The 17313-nt window shown below is 42.2% G+C and overlaps 1 protein-coding gene across 1 annotated transcript in view; it reads left to right on the top strand.

The window, feature by feature from the left end:
• The window catches only part of PTPRN2 (protein tyrosine phosphatase receptor type N2), a 1552619-nt gene that overhangs the window by 1513337 nt on the left and 21969 nt on the right, over positions 1–17313 (top strand). Inside the window, exons 18-19 of the mRNA XM_044294005.1 lie at positions 5487–5606; positions 6460–6626. Of these exons, the coding sequence (XP_044149940.1) occupies positions 5487–5606; positions 6460–6626 (287 nt within the window). The remainder of the gene's footprint in view (positions 1–5486; positions 5607–6459; positions 6627–17313) is intronic.

The raw sequence follows: 17313 nt of genomic DNA, 5'->3' as shown, positions 1-17313 counted from the left end.
CCTTAGGGACTGTTCACACGGTGGCTTTTGCTGACGGATTTTGGCACTGATTCTGCACCAAAAAGCCGCTGTGAGGCCACGCTGTATCTGCCTCCAATAGTTTTCAGTGGGACCTCACAGTTTATAGGCGTGTCCTCTCTTGGTAAAGTCATGGCAATAAACCGCAAAGCAACCGACACCCCCCCCCCCCCCTTCCCCTCAATTCTGCTGGACCTGAAAAGGGAAGATGACTTACTTGCTTCTCTGCGCTGACACAGTGGTTGACAGTAGCTCCATCCCCTGAAGAAGCCACATCTAGTGGTGAAACATGTTGGGGGAGCTCATGTGTTAGTTTTTAGATTAGGAGCGGTGGGGACCGAGTGTTATAGCACGGAGTAACTGCAGACTCAATCGTGCTTCAACACCAGTGATTGAGAATTACCTAAGAGAAAGAGATTGCAAATGCAATGATCTAGGATGAAGGACCAAGTGTATCTCCAGCATTTGTTCAAATAGACAAATAAAGTAAGCTCACTGCTGACAAAGCAAGCGTGGGATGAGCGAATGCTAGGAGGTAGTATATAAGGGTGAAGCAACCGAAGTCCTACCGCACCTATAGTTTTAAACTATTCTTTGTTCTCCCGCCATTATATATTTTTATAAATAAAATGAAATAAATGTTATGTTTTAACAGACCAGAAACGGGAGTTTATTAGTCTAGGCAACTAGGCTATTTGAATTAAATTATTCTGCGCTGACACCCCTCAAATCAGAAGTTGACATCGTTGCAGCCAATCACAGGCTGTGGTGGTGTCCAGCTCCCCTTGCATCATGACAAATGCATGTTGACATTGATGGAGCAGTGGAGCATTGCAGACCTGCAGGAAAGCAGTGGGAGCCAGCCCCGGGAAGAAAGTATGCGATCCTCCCTTTGCAGATCGGGCAGAATGGGGTGGTTTGCTCCTATTCTTGCACAAACCCTTTAAAGGGTTTATCCCATGATTATTGTAAAAAAATGGAATCATGATATAGTACATGACAATCTCTTTCTAACAAAACTAGAATCAGCCCTTTAACTCATTGCTCCAAATGCTTGCCTAGATTTATTTCAAAGCAATATAGCCTCACACTCCCCGATGACTGGCAACAATTACATCTCCAATATGCAAACCTGATTTATTAAAAAATGAAAAAATAAATAAAATTAATTTGTATTGTTAAAAAGACATAAAAAACCTATTCATACAAATAGAAATATAGCCTATTCATACAAATGGAAAGCATGAGATTTCATAAACGTCAAAAGTGTCCCTTGCGGTTTCAAGGGACGTCAAAAGCATCAAAAGTGTCCCCCAGAGCACAAGGGAATGAGGGGTTAAATGCCCTGTATTCAGTTTCCTATCTGCTAAAATGACACTGTCATTCTTAAGTTGTTGCTAACAACCTTTTGGAGCATACTATACTTTTATGGCTCTTTAGATAGATAGATATGTCCGAGAATAATTATGGTTTACAGTGCATCCATAGATTCCATGTTCACACCATAGATGTGTTTCTTAGTGGAGCCACTAGCTGGTGGTAGCTTATCTAGTGGTGGTCCTCCAGCAATAAAGGCATATCTCATGTTGTGATTGATGGTAGTAGTGGTAGTGCACCTTAGATCATAGTCAGGAACATACATAGAGAAGTAAGCGCCCCATAGCAAGGATCAAACCAGGCCCCCCCCACACAGGACAGAAGGGTTTCTGCCTAAACCCTTTTCAATGACCCTTGGGTCATTTTTCTACTTACTCATTTGCTTAAGGCCTCTTTCACACGAGCGTGTCCGGATTAGGTCCGGATGCCTCCCGGTGCATTGCGGCAAACCCGCGCGAGTAGGAACGCAGTTGCAGTCAGTTTTGACTGCGATTGCGTTCCGATGTTCAGTTTTTATCACGTGGGTGCGATGTGTTTTGCACACACGTGATAAAAAACCGACTGTAGTACCCAGACCCGAACTTCTTTACAGAAGTTCAGGTTTGGGTTAGTTGTAGTGTAGATTGTATTATTTCCCCTAATAGCATTCTGAATACATAATGCATAGGAAATAGAGCTGGAGGGGTTAAAAAAATAAACAAATTTTTTTTAACTCACCTTAATCCACTTGTTCGCGCAGCCGACACCTCTTCTGTCTTCATCTGTGAGCAATAGGACCTTTGATGACGTCACTGCGTTCATCACATGGTCCATCACATGATCCATCACCATGGTGATGGATCATGTGATGAGCGTAGTGACATCAAAGGTCCTATTGCTCACAGATGAAGAAAGAAGAGATGCCGGCTGCGTGAACAAGTGGATTAAGGTGAGTTAAATTATTATTATTATTTTTTAACCCCTCCAGTGCTATTGTACTATGCATTCTGTATTCAGAATGCTATTATTTTCCCTTATAACCATGTCACCTAGCAACCGTGCGTGAAAATCGCACCGCATCCGCACTTGCTTGCGGATGCTTGCGATTTTCACACAACCCCATTCATTTCTATGGGGCCTGCGTTACGTGAAAAAATGCACAAAGAGGAGCATGCTGCGATTTTCACGCAACTCACAAGTGTGCACAGCCTCATAGAAATGAATGGGTCAGGATTCAGTGCGGGTGCAATGCGTTCAACTCACGCATCGCATCCGCGCGAAATACTCGCCCGTGTGAAAGGGGCCTTAGAGGGTAAAGTCCAGACCAAGTTTTCACCTCCAGTAGAAGAGGAGATGATTCCAATTAAGACTGGGCCCCCTCTTGCCCTGGGCCTCATAGCAGTCACATAGTCTGCAACTATGGTAGTTACGCCCCTGATTATAGTGACAATCTTATTGACCATAGTCTAAGCACCAGTAATAAATGCAGGTGTCCTGGAATTGAATTATGAGTATGTATATGACCAACATGCTTGTATTATAGTCAGTAGATATTCCTCAAACAGCATCAATAACACGTAGGTTCTTCAGTATGTTATGCAGAACAGTTGTGTCCGTGTAGCCTGGCTGCATGCCCTCTTGCGTACTGGCTGCAGGCTGCCTCCTATGCAGACTGGTTGCTTGGGGCTGCGTGCTGGCTGCGGTGTCTTCTGTGAACTGCTGCCTGTGAATGCTTTGCTCTCCCCGTGTCTGCTTCTCTGTGCAGTTCTTATCACTGTTGCCGTGCAGGCTGGCTGCAGGTTCCCTCGCGTACTGGCTGTAGGCTGTCACCTGTGTATGCTGGTAGCAGTGGGACTGCATGCTGGCTGCGGTGTAGTGTGTGAACTGTGCCCTGTGTTTGTGTATTCCCGTGTCTGAATCTATGTGGCTTATGTCTCTGGTGCCGTGCAGACTGGCTGCATGCGCCTTGTGTACTGGCTGTGTTTTCCCCCATGCATGCTGGTTCTGCAATGCGTGCTGGCTGCGGCTTTGTGTGTGAACTGGGTCTGAATTTCTGAATTGCATGCTTCTCTGTTTGTCACTGTGACATGGGTTGTTTGTGCTCTGGCGTGCTGGCAGAGGTGGACTACGTGTATGCTGGTTGCCAGGGGCAACCTCCTGTACTGCAGCCTGTGTTCTGGTAGGGTTAACTTCCCCTGATCTGTGCCTGGGTGTGGCGTATCAGGTGCCCTCATTAAGCAGCTATTTCTACCTGTGAGCTGTGGGGCTTGTGGTCAGTCTTTCTAAGTGTCTTGCTGGGTGTAGCACCTCTCTGCTCACCCAGGAGGTCAGCCTTTCTTGTGCCTTACTGGGTGTAGCCCATTGCTGCTGACCCAAGGGGTCTTTGCCATCTGCCCTTGTTTGTGGTGTCACCTGGTAATGCATTGTTGCTGCTTTGATGTTGTTGGTACCTGTTCTGTGATGGTGTTTGATGTCTGATCTGTACCTGTCCTGTATGATGTTTTTGTTATCCTTGTCCGTTCCTTGTTTCGCCTAGCAGTGCTCTACGGCATCTGATAGCCTGGCAGTGCTAAACTGCTTCTGATTGTAGTCCTGTCCCATGTCCTGCCTGGCAGTGGCTACTGCTTCTGCTCCTTGACTGTTCTTGTCTGCCTGTGGTTCCTTTCTGCTTCTGTTCCTATCCAGTGTTTGTCCTGCCTTCATGAGAGGGTCCCTGGGTTCTTTGGAGGGAGGATCTCTAGTCTGTGTGGATCTCTAGTCTGTGTGTAGCTCTGCCTGAGACAGCCATGCTTCCATTCCGGTAGGGGGCCAGGCATCTGCTTCTGTGCTGGTACCCATTTGTCTTGTTGTCTATTCCATGTCCTGTGTTTGCTTGGGCTCCAGTTCTGTGTCTGTTTCCGCTGGTGGTTTCACCAGTGTGATTCTCTGCAGGTAGGAGCCAAGTGTAGCGGGACCTTCCTGGAGGTGCGACTGGTTCATCAACACCACAAGGGGCTCTGTGAAGAACAGGGCTCACTGGTTCTCCACTCTCTGGGTTTTGCCTCTGGTCTGCCGGTGCACTTGGTTCTGTCATGTGCTTTTATTACACTTGTAATAAAGTTCTCTGTGGGTCCTTGGTGTGTTTTGCCGTGTCCTGTTTGCATGACGTCCCGGAGGTCTGCCTTGGCCCTCCGGCACGTGACATGCATGAACAATTCGATTGGTTCAGACGTTAGACTTCGGTCTGAATAAATTGCACATGAATGGAAAGCACCTCAGTTGCTCTGAACAGTCGTGTATGACACTCTGGGGTCTCCTAGGGCTGTATCCAACGTCTTTCAAGATCTTTAGTGCAGAGACAGCATTAGTAATGTCAAAATGACATATATGACTATGGGTAAGTAGATGTTCGCCGGGGTAACAATCAGCCTGTTTAATAACATACAGCACTGTCAGATTGTTTTTGAAATTTAAAAAACATTCAAAAACTAGCATTTTAAGGCCTTAGAATTTTACCTTATAAAATACCCAAATAATAAGGTTGTTTTTGATGTATTCCCTAATCCTTCCTAAGGATTACATTCTCATATTGTTATAATTGCCGTCATCTTTAGAACTATTGGCCTATTCACATGGCCATTTTATTTGCTGACACAGTAAAAATAGGTGTAAAAAAAAATAGGACATGTCCTATTTTAGCCGTTTTCGCGGACCGACGGCTCATATACAGTTGAAGGGGACAGTTTTTTATAAAAAAAAACATTAAAAAACTGTCTTTTTTTTAACTTTTTTTGTCTATCGTGTGAATGTAGCCTAATGCTGTATTTCCATGCTTTTTTCTAAATAATGCTCAAACGCCGTATCAAAGACCTGAATTGTGTGGTATTTGCCTTCTGCTCAAGCTGGCAGTTTCCACAAAGAGAAAATATTTAAAACGCGTCTTTTCTAAATGCTGCGTCGTGCTTGGGGATTTGGAAGCAGCTGCAGAGAAAAAGTGCCTAATGAAAATGAAATTTGAATTTGCACTGAATGGAATGAGTTTTGATTGTGCGTCTGAGTGCTGTAATTACACGTGTCACGCAGTAATTAAGCAGTTGCAGTGTGGCCACGGTGTGTCTCTCTTTTGTCTGCAGATGGTATGGGAAAACGGCTGCGTTGTAATCGTGATGTTGACATCACTAGCAGAGAATGGAGTCAAACAGTGCTACCACTACTGGCCTGACGAAGGCTCCAACCTGTACAACATCTACGAGGTATTTATCCCGACCTGCTGTAACCAAAGCATCACGTTACATCCCTGACTACATGAAATAAAATGTAAAGTCCAAAAAAACTAAAATTAAATCATGGAAAAAAAGATTGCATTATTTGGTGTATGTAGCTCCGAGGTCTCGCCATACAAAATTTGGTTTTAGTTTGATCTTTTTAGAAACTTCATCTTCTCCCCTTGTATATCATAATAAGATTAGCAAGAAGAGAGGTTTTAAAAAAAATTATTTTGCAGAAATAGCAGAGATCATAGAGGAGAAGTAAATATGAGATGTGAAATAGAATACTACTGTATAAATAGTATATTGATAGACAAAAATAAAAATATATTTATCAGAGAGTTTGATAAATAGAAAAATATGAGTTAAACCAGTAGATTAATAGATGGATGTGGATGGATAGATAGATAGATATGAGATCGATAGAAAATATACAGATAGACATTCTTAATATATGTAGCTAATTATGAAGCACATGGATTAATGGAAAGATGCTGCATAGATAGACAAATACAGCTATAGATAATAGATAGGTAGATAGATTTGAAAACCACCTAAAATATACATCTTTCCTGCCTTCATTCTTTTAATTTCAAATTAATGTTAAGAGTCTCTAGGCCGATGTGAATTGTGACAAGCAGAAGTTGATTGAAGTCTCCACTTTCTGTAGAGGTTTAGAAGCTTCTATAAATAAAGCCCTTCATTTCCAAGGATATGAAGCTGGCAGGAGTGAGCCAGGTGTGGAATGCTCTAGAGAAGACAGGTTTTTGTAAAGCAATTTGAAGCAGATGTTTGTCGATGTTCTTAAGTTGTGCCCTATGACTCCAATCCCATACAGGTAAATCTTGTCTCTGAACATATCTGGTGTGAAGATTTCCTTGTGAGAAGCTTCTATCTAAAAAACCTACAGACTAATGAAACCCGCACAGTCACCCAGTTTAACTTCCTCAACTGGAATGACCATGGTGTGCCGACTTCAACACGCTCGCTGCTAGATTTCCGCAGGTACCGACTTGTTCTTTGAACCTTCATGTATCCAGAGATTTATCCACGCTGTGATTTTGATATCATTCCTATGATGTATTTTTATAATGCATTTCTATACAAATATATACATGTACTTGGAATGGGACCATCTATAGAAGCAAAAGAACATGAAAGGCTTATGATAATTTTCCCTAATGCAGAGAGAGCATGCACACAGTGATGTCAAAATATCGGCATAATGTGCAAAGTGAAGTTACTGTACGGGGATAATGGGCACAGTGATGCCATAGAGGATACACAAGGAGTAATGTATGCAGTTGTATCACAACAGTTTGATAATTTGCTTAGTGATGTAGAGAGTACCTCTATAATATACATCTATAATAAACACAGTGATGTCACAGTGCAGGGACAATGTACACAGTGATGTCACAGTGCAGGGACAATGTACACAGTGATGTCACAGTACAGAGATAATGTACACAGTGATGTCACAGTGCAGGGACAATGTACACAGTGATGTCACAGTGCAGGGACAATGTACATAGTGATGTCACAGTGCAGGGACAATGTACACAGTGATGTCACAGTGCAGGGATAATGTACACAGTGATGTCACAGTGCAGGGACAATGTACACAGTGATGTCACAGTGCAGGGACAATGTACACAGTGATGTCACAGTACAGAGATAATGTACACAGTGATGTCACAGTGCAGGGACAATGTACACAGTGATGTCACAGTGCAGGGACAATGTACATAGTGATGTCACAGTGCAGGGACAATGTACACAGTGATGTCACAGTGCAGGGATAATGTACACAGTGATGTCACAGTGCAGGGACAATGTACACAGTGATGTCACAGTGCAGGGACAATGTACACAGTGATGTCACAGTGCAGGGACAATGTACACAGTGATGTCACAGTACAGAGATAATGTACACAGTGATGTCACAGTGCAGGGACAATGTACACAGTGATGTCACAGTGCAGGGACAATGTACACAGTGATGTCACAGTGCAGGGACAATGTACACAGTGATGTCACAGTGCAGGGACAATGTACACAGTGATGTTACAGTGCAGGGACAATGTACACAGTGATGTCACAGTACAGGGACAATGTACATAGTGATGTCACAGTGCAGGGACAATGTACACAGTGATGTCACAGTTGTATAAAGTAATGCCACAATACAGCAATAATGCTTATAATGATGGCCTGTCCCTATCACTAGGGGGAGCTTAACTCCATATGACTTCCATTCAACTCGATAATAAACCCATATGCAGTAAGCTCCTTAGCTCCCTCTAGCTGTGACTACTTGCAACCAGAATATTAACATTAACTATGCAATGGATTTGGAACTGTATGTCAGAACAATGCGGCTCCGACCTCTATAACATGATAGTGATATAATTAGCACAGAATTCTAATTCTAATTCTTCAGGCATCTGAAGAGTTAAAAGTCTGTGACCGGCATTATCGGTGGTCCCGGACATTAGTGCCGGGTTTCAGCTCTTTTAAACAGCAGACTCCCAGCGCCATTGGGACCCGCTGCATGTTCCAGCAGGCACCATTCTTAAATGCCCGACTGCCTACCTAAATTTACTGTTGGCCGTCGAGAAAGGGTTAACTTCCAAGCCTTCACACTGAGATTTGGCTACCAAGTGGGAAAAATATGATTAGGCAGAGTGGCCTGAGTATACCTGATTTATAGCATTTCGTGATGAATTAATTTGGAACAAATCGTATCTTTTGGCTTATTGTCCGAAACAAAGTGTTTAAAACTTGATCATTTCTAATCCTCACTTAACATGATATCACAGGTTTTTAATTAGGACTGAATGCAAAATTATCTTAAAAAGGGTATCTCCAATACTAGACAATTTTACTTATCAATATTACATGCAAGGGTAAGAAACTTTGTTGCACTATGTTAATAAAATATCTTATTATTGAAAATGCTTCTTTCTCTACTTATCAGTCTCCTCCTCCAACCCATCTAATCACTGGTTCCCAATTCACTGGTAAAAACTGTCTTCATAGAGGCAGAGAGGAGGTATAGATGCTTCCTGTGGAGTACGCACAGCAGATAAGAGGAGATCCTGCTCCATTATCTCTACCGCTACCAGTGGCGTAGCGTGGGTTGCATTACAGATAATGCAGTAGATGTCACCTGCAGTCCTACGTAACACCACAGATAACACAGTGATAACTCTCTGAGTACAGATAATGTAGTAGATGTCACCTGCAGTCCTACGTAACACCACAGATAATACAGTGATAACTCTCTGAGTACAGATAATGTAGTAGATGGGTGTGAGGACCCAGTATTCAGAACACACACAGTGTGACCTGAAGTCTGGGGCCAGGATGCGGCAGGGTAGGCCAAAATCTATATCCACCCCCCAAAAACAGATATTTGGATGGACATAACATATATTGCTATGAAATGTACAGGAGAATACAGCACCATACCTCTTACATCCAGTGACATCTCCTGTGATGTAGACTTTCCTCAGAGTCTTCATTTATTAGATTCTCTGCCAGATGATCATTAACGACCATCCGTAGTAACACTCGTTAGCGATGATCTGGCAGTGTAATACTGCTGCTCATTGGGCATTCCAGACCTTTCAACAGGTTTAAATATCATTGTTTGCAGGTGGCAGATCGTGCTGTCTAATCTTGATCTGCTGCTGGCAAACAATGATTCAGTATAGGGAAGAGCAATGGTATAATGATCGCTCCTCCCTATACTAAGAAGGAGATGTCTGCATTTAATAGCAACGGTCTCCCCGGCTGATGAGCAGGCGATTGCCTGGAAGGAACTCTTCTCTCCTGGCAATCGCCTGCCTGATCTGGCTGTCTAATACAGCCTTAAAGGGAACCTGTCGCCAGTTTTATGGTGTCCTAACTAAGGGCAACATAAATAAGTGACTGATTCTCTTAGCAAAATGCTGGGTCACTTTCTTTAATTGACCCAGTCAATCTGCCAACATATTGTATTGAAAAGCTCCAGCTCATAATGATGAGTCATGAATATTCATGAGCTCCTGACTCTCCCCGCCCACCTGCTGCTGAATGACAGTTATTGTTCCATAGGAATCAGCAGCAGGTGGGCAGGGGAGTGGCTATAGCTCTGAATTAAATATACGCCTGGACTCAATGACATCACTGCTGGACTCCAATCAGCTCATTAGCATGTGGCATCTTTGTGTGTATATTATGAGGTAACCATCTGTCACACCAGTAAGTGAATACATCTAAGGCACCTTTTAGTAGTTAATGATTGTATATAATTAGTTAGATTATAATCAAATATCCACATGACAGGTTCCCTTTAAGTGATCAGTGCAGGATGTGGGGGGAGAGAGGAGAGGAGATAACGATGATACAGACTACAGCAGCAGCCGTTTTGCAGTCGCTTCCTCCAGGGTGACCACCAACAACCTGTCCTAGAATGTAAGCATAACTGGTTGCTACCACTTGCAGAGCTGCCTAAGCAGGTCAGGGGCCAGGGTTTCACTAAACACTACTCTCAGGTACTTGCATTATACTACATATTGGTGAGTGTTCCTGTTAGGCTGCTCAGCCATGAGCATATTGTAGGGAAGATCACATCATTACCATCCATTGTAGAGCAATGTCGTGAGGCTCTGCCCCATCAGCCCTCCTAGGCAGCTCTGCAAGTGTTGGACAGGTTAAATCATTCCTAGAGAACCCCTTTAAAGAAAATGCATACTCTATAAATACACCTAAGGCCTCGTGCACACAACCGTATTTTGGGCCTGCTTATGATCCGCATTTCTGCTGTCTGCATCCATTCCACAAATGATAGAATGTCCTATTCTGGTTCCGTTTTGCAGACAAGAATAGGCAGCTCTATTAGGTAAATGCGGCCTGCTCACAGCCGATATCCATATTTCATTATGCTTGATATCATAGAGAGAAAATTGGGGAAATGATTTCATGTAATAGGAATCCTTGGGGGTTTTAGAAGGTGTTCTGATGTGCATCTTGTAGAAGTTGAGTAGGAGAGAAGTGAACTGTTCCGGATGTAGCGCGCATCCTTTGGAAACGGTACATACAGTAAAAGCACATAATTATGGTGTAGAACTGGCACTTGACACATAATCAGCCAGCGTTAGCGCTCTGTGCCGGGCTTTTACGCTCAGCCCCTGCTCATCATATCACAGAAATAATAGGGGTTATGCAGGGAGAGTGCTGACCTTTCATGTCTCTGGGTTTGTCATTTTTTCACAATTTGTTAAAGCCTTTTGAGAAGACATGACATATTGGTTAAGGAACTGTTCTCTAATGCACAAGGTCACCGGTTCAATTCCTGCTTCTGTCACTGGCGCTCTCTGTGGTCTTGGGCAAATCCATTTATCTGCCTGTATTCGTGGTTACCTGCAAGACAATAATAACAATAACATTAAACCTTTCTTCACCGGTCTCTCCGGAGGAGGCATAAAATCCGAAATAAAGGAAATAAGTCCATCGCGGCTCTGATACTACTGACAACATGCAATGCATGTATAATGATGTCATCGCAGCCCACACGTAGCATGCAGCTCAGCGGAGGAGGAGCCACAAGTTTAGTTAAGCACTGATTTGTAAAGTCAAATAGTGATCGTGAGGGCAGTCTTTTTCAGGATGTCCTGTCAGTAATTTACCCCAGTGAATAACACTACCCCATCGTATAGTTTCTGTGTGATCACAAGAATTCTGACCTGATGGATGTGTGGAGGTTGTGTAAAAATAGAGTTTTGGTGATGTGGCATTCATATGGGCGACACAACTATGCATCTGTATAACATATAAAATATGTACATTATTGGGCAAAGTATGAATGCTTTAAAAAAAGAAGTGTTCATTATTTTGATCAATTAACAAAATGAAAAATGATTGAACACAAGAGGAATCTAATATTGGGTGCGACCTGTGCCTTCACAACAGCATCAGTTCTCCTGCATACAGCTTCTGAAGGAACTTGGCAGGGAGGTTGTTCCAAACATCCTGGAGAGCTAACTCAGATCTTCTGTGGATGTAGGCTTTCTCAAATCCTTCTGTCTTTACATGTAATCCCAGACTTACTCGATGATGTTGAGATCAGGGCTCTATGAGGGTGATATCATCACTTCCAGGACTCCTTTTTCTTCTTCATGCTGAAGATAGTTCTTAAAGGGGTTTCCCATCTTAGACAATGGGGGCATATCGCTAGGACCCGCACCTACACCAAGAACGGAGCCCCAAAAGTGGTGGAGTGTGCACTGTACATGTGAGCCTCCCTCCATTTATTTCTATGGGGCTGCCGAAAATAGCCGAGCACTGGCTCAGCTTTTTCTATTGGCCCCATGGAAATAAATGGGAGCAGTGGCCGCACAAGCGCAGTGCACTCCCATTTACTACTATGAGGAGAAAGCGGTGGGACCCGCATCTATCAGACAATAGGGACATATCCTAGCGATATGCCCCCATTGTTTCAGATGGCAATACACCTTTAATGACATTGGCCGTATGTTTGAGGTTGTTGTCCTGCAGCAGAATAAATTTACATTTAAACTATTAACACTTCTATTTTGAAAGCATTCTTACTTTGGGGCATATTTTCCACACTTGCCTAAAGCTATTGCACATTACTGTACATACACACACAGCGATCAGCCAAAACATTGAATTCACCTGCCTAATACTGTGTAGGTCTCCCTGGCCAAAACAGCTTTGAGTCCATTGAGGTATGGACTCCACAAAACCTCCCATAGAGGTGAACGGAGAGGTGGCCGCGCTTGCGCAGTGTGCTCTCTATTCACTTCTATGGTAGTTCTGGACATAGCTGAGCATGCTCGCTGAGCTCTTTTAGGAACTCCTATAGAAGTAAATGGAAAGCACACCTCACATGCCTCTTTCTAGCGATAAGTATGAGTCGGTTTGTCAGATTAGATTAGATGGTGTCATCTTCTAGTTTAATGTACAGAGATGGATGATAGAATTTATGGAGTCCTCTATGAGAACTGATCGAGGGCAGGTCTCATATGGCGAGGAGGTTGTATTATATGTATATAAATCACAAGCTTGATCGGACTGGTCGATGAAACTCTGATCTTGTGCAGGGCATGAGTTTGTGTGAATATACTCCATACTGAATTTGTCATCTTTTGACACACTAGCAGTTTGTTACCCAGTAACATCCAGATAAACCTAATATTTAATACCACCATTTATCATGGTTCTCAAAGGAAACAGATTCAGCACTACTATGTCTGTATACAATTCCATAACGTAATAATGTTTGATTTGTTACATTAATACTTCAATCGTGAGGCAGACTGCCATCTGTGGCCAGCAAGGTCTCATGTAGTTAGGGCTCCTATGTGATCCAAATTACATCATTTTAATAGAACTCAGACTCCTGCATTTGGGATCAAGAGGTTGAGAGCTGATGAGAATGGCCACAAAAAAGCTCAGAGGCGCACAAAGAACAGATAGTAACACAGGGATTTACTTTATATTTCATTGAGGTCAATGGGGATGGAAGCAGAACATTCTTACATTGATTAGTTAGACAGATGGACCAATAAATGATAGATCTATTGGGGGTGTGATCTGAGGTCTTATTCACAATGGGGGGGGGGGGTCTGATATGAAGTATGATTGGTGGTCTTATTAAGATTTGGGGGGTCTGATCTGAGGTGTGATTCACATTGAGGGTTTGATTGGGGCTCTAAGCTTAGGTCTGATCAAAAATCTTTATTTTCCTATGTTCCTCCTCTAAAACCTAGGTGCGTCTTATGGGCAGGTGTATCTTATATAGCAAAAAAAAGGGGGCATTGTGCCTTGCCACATCTCGAATACTAATGTATTTATAGAGCGCTAATCGTGTATATAACATATGACAGTATCAGAGAATCAATACAGATGTTCCAGAATGATGGTGGGCGGTCTGTGCTCTATCTGTCCTATGTTATATGCGGCAAACATAGTAGGATATTGAAGTGAGTCTTTTCTTATAGGGGCATGAGCTTTATATATGGGTATATTACATGAGAAACAGCTTACACAGAGTTACCCATACACATCAATAATGGTAGGTCATCAGAGGTATGAGCAGATCCAGATATTGTAGAACAATGGAAATAAGTCTTTTGAAGTTTGTATGTCTATGGCCTTCAGATGTTTAGATTCTCTTGTTTTTTCAGTAAAATCTTATAGCGACTGCTCCTCCTCATACTGTGGAGGTGATCTCTGAATGTAAATGCAGCGCTTCACCTCCACCTATCGAGCAGCCGATGGTCCTTCCTGACATTTGGCTTCTCCTCGCCCCGTCTAAATCCATCTTAGGCTACATTCACACGACCATATGTGTTTTGCGGTCCACAAAACACTGATCTGCAAAAAATACAGATGATGTCCTTTTGGCATCCATATTGCATCCGTTTTTTGGCGAATCCATTGTAACAATGCCTATCCTTGTCGACAAAACGGACAAGAATAGGACATGCTCTATATTTTTTGCGGAGCTACGGAATGGACATATGGATGCGGACAGCACATTGAAATGAATGGGTCCTCATCTAATCCGCAAAAAAAGAAAAAAGGAACGGACACGGAAACAAAATACGTTCGTGTGCATGTAGCCTTAATGTGGCGGGACAACCCTTTTAAAACAGGTGAGCAAACCAAAGAAGAGTGCAAGAAGCATAATGGTTGCGTACCAGACTGAATTTTATCCGAGTGTTGCCTTATTTCTTTTGCTATTTTAATTAATACACAGCAAATTTTAGTCTATTTCAATTTCAAACTTTCAAAATGTCTTTTTTTCCTACTGTTAAAATTGTAATGTAATTGTTACTGATGTGAAATCAATCAAAATGCAAATCGTGATGTAAATCTATGTAACTTCCTTGTGTTATTATGATGTGACGTGAGGTTTACTTGATGGGAAGGAACAATCTGTAAGTTCTATAGAAACCTCACAACAAAGGTCACCTTGGCATCCGCCTCGTAACGTTCCCTACCGTTGTGCGAAAGCCAAACACACTAAGAGCTACGATGGCTTGCATCACTTTAGGATTAAAAAAAAAAACACAAAATAATCATAATTTTTTTTAAAAATCAGCATTTTATTTTTCCTCACTGTGCACACATTGGCATTTACTAACAACCGCTCATTTCGAAAATGGTTAAATTCTTATTTTGCCAGCTAATTAGCAGTTGCCAGTGTCATTTTTGTGATGTTGCAGCTAGTAATATGAGCCCAGTTGCATAGTCACAAAAGTGATCATTGGAAACTGTCACTCTGCTGCGGGGACAATATGGAAGCCCCTTTTCTGTGCCTCTAACGACCTTTGACCTTTGCTTGCTGACGGTTTGCATGACGAGTTTTCTTTTTCATTCATTGAACCAAGGGTTTGGTTTGTATCACTAATCATTCTCTCCCTTTCTTTCTCTCTCTGTCTCCCGTGTGTATACAAATTAATAATACATGTTCTGCGGTGAACGGCCGGCTTGTGGTTATCATTTTTCCACTGACAGAATGAAATGCTTGGTTATAGATTATTTAGGCTGGTGCAATTAACCCATTAATTACTTTGAATTCATGGCAAAACATCAAAGCATTGATCTAAAGTCACGTTTTATGTTCGCGCAGAATGCTAAGGTGATTGTACATCATATAAATATGGAATTTTTGCAAATGTATTGTAATAATCAATGTTGTATTACCTGTTATCATGTAGGATCATTTTGTTTATATATTTTTAGAATGTTATTTTATGTCGAAATTTTACTTCATATTTGCCAAAATAGATATTCCAGAGGACTTTGCCTTCAGATGGTTTAACTCAATTTACTGATTTGCTTAAAGGCTATATACACCTTTGGGGTCAATTTTTTTGGATGATTGCATTTGACTCATTTTGGACTAAAAATGATTTTTTTTTTCAATTGTTTTTATGTAAAATATTCAACAGTTTTTGTTCCACAGGGTTCGCTTTCAGTGTCACATTGAACCTTCAGGCTGCTGCTCTAACAGCTGGATGTGTAGCACTTATGTCAGAACTCCTGACAGCTCATAAACACTCATTTTAGCTAAATTCTGATAACCAATAACAATAACCAATAACAATATGACTTAAATCAGTGTTTATGAGCAGTAAGGAGTTCAGCAAAAAGGGGTACACATCCAGGTATCTGTCAAAGCAGCAACTTGATGGTTAACTGTAAAACTGAAAGCAAGATACTCTGCAGATAGACTGAAACTTAACCCTGTAGAAAAAAAACTGTTGAGCTTTTTTCATAAAGACCAATTAAACAATTATTTTTAGCCCAAAATGATAAAAAAAAAATTAAATAAAAAAATTGCCTTAAAAATATGCATATGGTATATACAGATATATTTTGTAATGATCGGAGTGATATTCTAATGGGAAGTTGTGATGATTTAATATTTACTCAGCTCAAAACAAGTAAAGTGATTTCAAAGCGGGCCCTTTTCATTTTTGTATTAGCGGAACAGATAATTTTATCACAACGGCTTGATGTTAACTGAATCCTCTGAACAACTGACGGGTCTACGATCACCTTTAGTATTGTTTATTTAATTGCGTACAGTTTTATGTGGAAAAGATTTAGCTATGGATCTGCTTTACTTACATATCTAGTTGGGATACGGGAATCATTTAAAGGGGTTTTCTAGGAGTAGAATATATCAATGACTTGTAGGATAGGTGATTAAATTTAATAGCTGGTGGTCCAGCTTCTGGCAGCCCTGCTGATCAGCTGTTTGAAGAGGCTGCAACACTCTGACAAGCTTCTTCCTAGTATACCAAGCACAGCGCCCTCCATTGTATACTGGCTGTGCTTGGTATTGCAGCTCAATCCTATTAATTTGAATCAGACTGAGTTGCACTAGATATTACACGCTCCCCATATCAGCTCTGTGGAGCGGTGACCATAATTTTTGCATATGGCCTCCTGCACATGACCATATCCGTTTTTGCGGTCCGTGAATTGCAGATCCGCATCCCACATTTTACCTTACACAGTTCCCTCTGTTAAAATGCCTATTCTTGTCTGCAAAACAGATAAGAATAGGACATGTTCTATTTTATTTTATTTTTTTGTGGGGCCGCAGAACAGACATACGGATGGTGTATATACTGTAAGTTGAAAAATTGCAAGACTCACGGATTCGCCAACTCTGACAATCTTCTGATAAAAATGTTCACATTAACGTTGGCTTTTCCATCCTTCTGATCTGTTAAATGAGCAGAAAAAAACGGATCCTGTATTTTAGGCATTCGTTATGCACATTTTGCATCTGTTTTAGGGCTCATGCCCATGAAAGTAAGGGCTTCGTGCCAGTGCTGCGGACCGCATACGGCGGTTCCGCAATACATAGGTAACCATTCCGCATCATGGATGTGGACCCATTCACTTGAATGGATCAGCAAATCCGGAAATGTGGTGCTGAAGCACGGATGGGAACCCTACGGAAGTACTACGGAGTGCTTCCGTGGTGTTTCTGGCTGTGCCTGCATGCACTACTTTTTTGTGGTGCGGACCGTCGGATGCGGATTGCGGGCCCCATTCAAGTGAATGGGTCCGCGATCCACATGCGGCTTCCCCACGGTCGGTGCCCTGTGCATTGCAGACCGCAATTTGCGGTCCACAGCACGGGCACGGAGCCCTT

The sequence above is a fragment of the Bufo gargarizans genome, chromosome 5 (genome assembly GCF_014858855.1).
Source record: "Bufo gargarizans isolate SCDJY-AF-19 chromosome 5, ASM1485885v1, whole genome shotgun sequence".
NCBI lineage: Eukaryota > Metazoa > Chordata > Amphibia > Anura > Bufonidae > Bufo > Bufo gargarizans.
The sequence above is the reverse complement of the archived record's forward strand: the minus strand, read 5'-3'. Positions and strand labels throughout refer to the sequence as shown.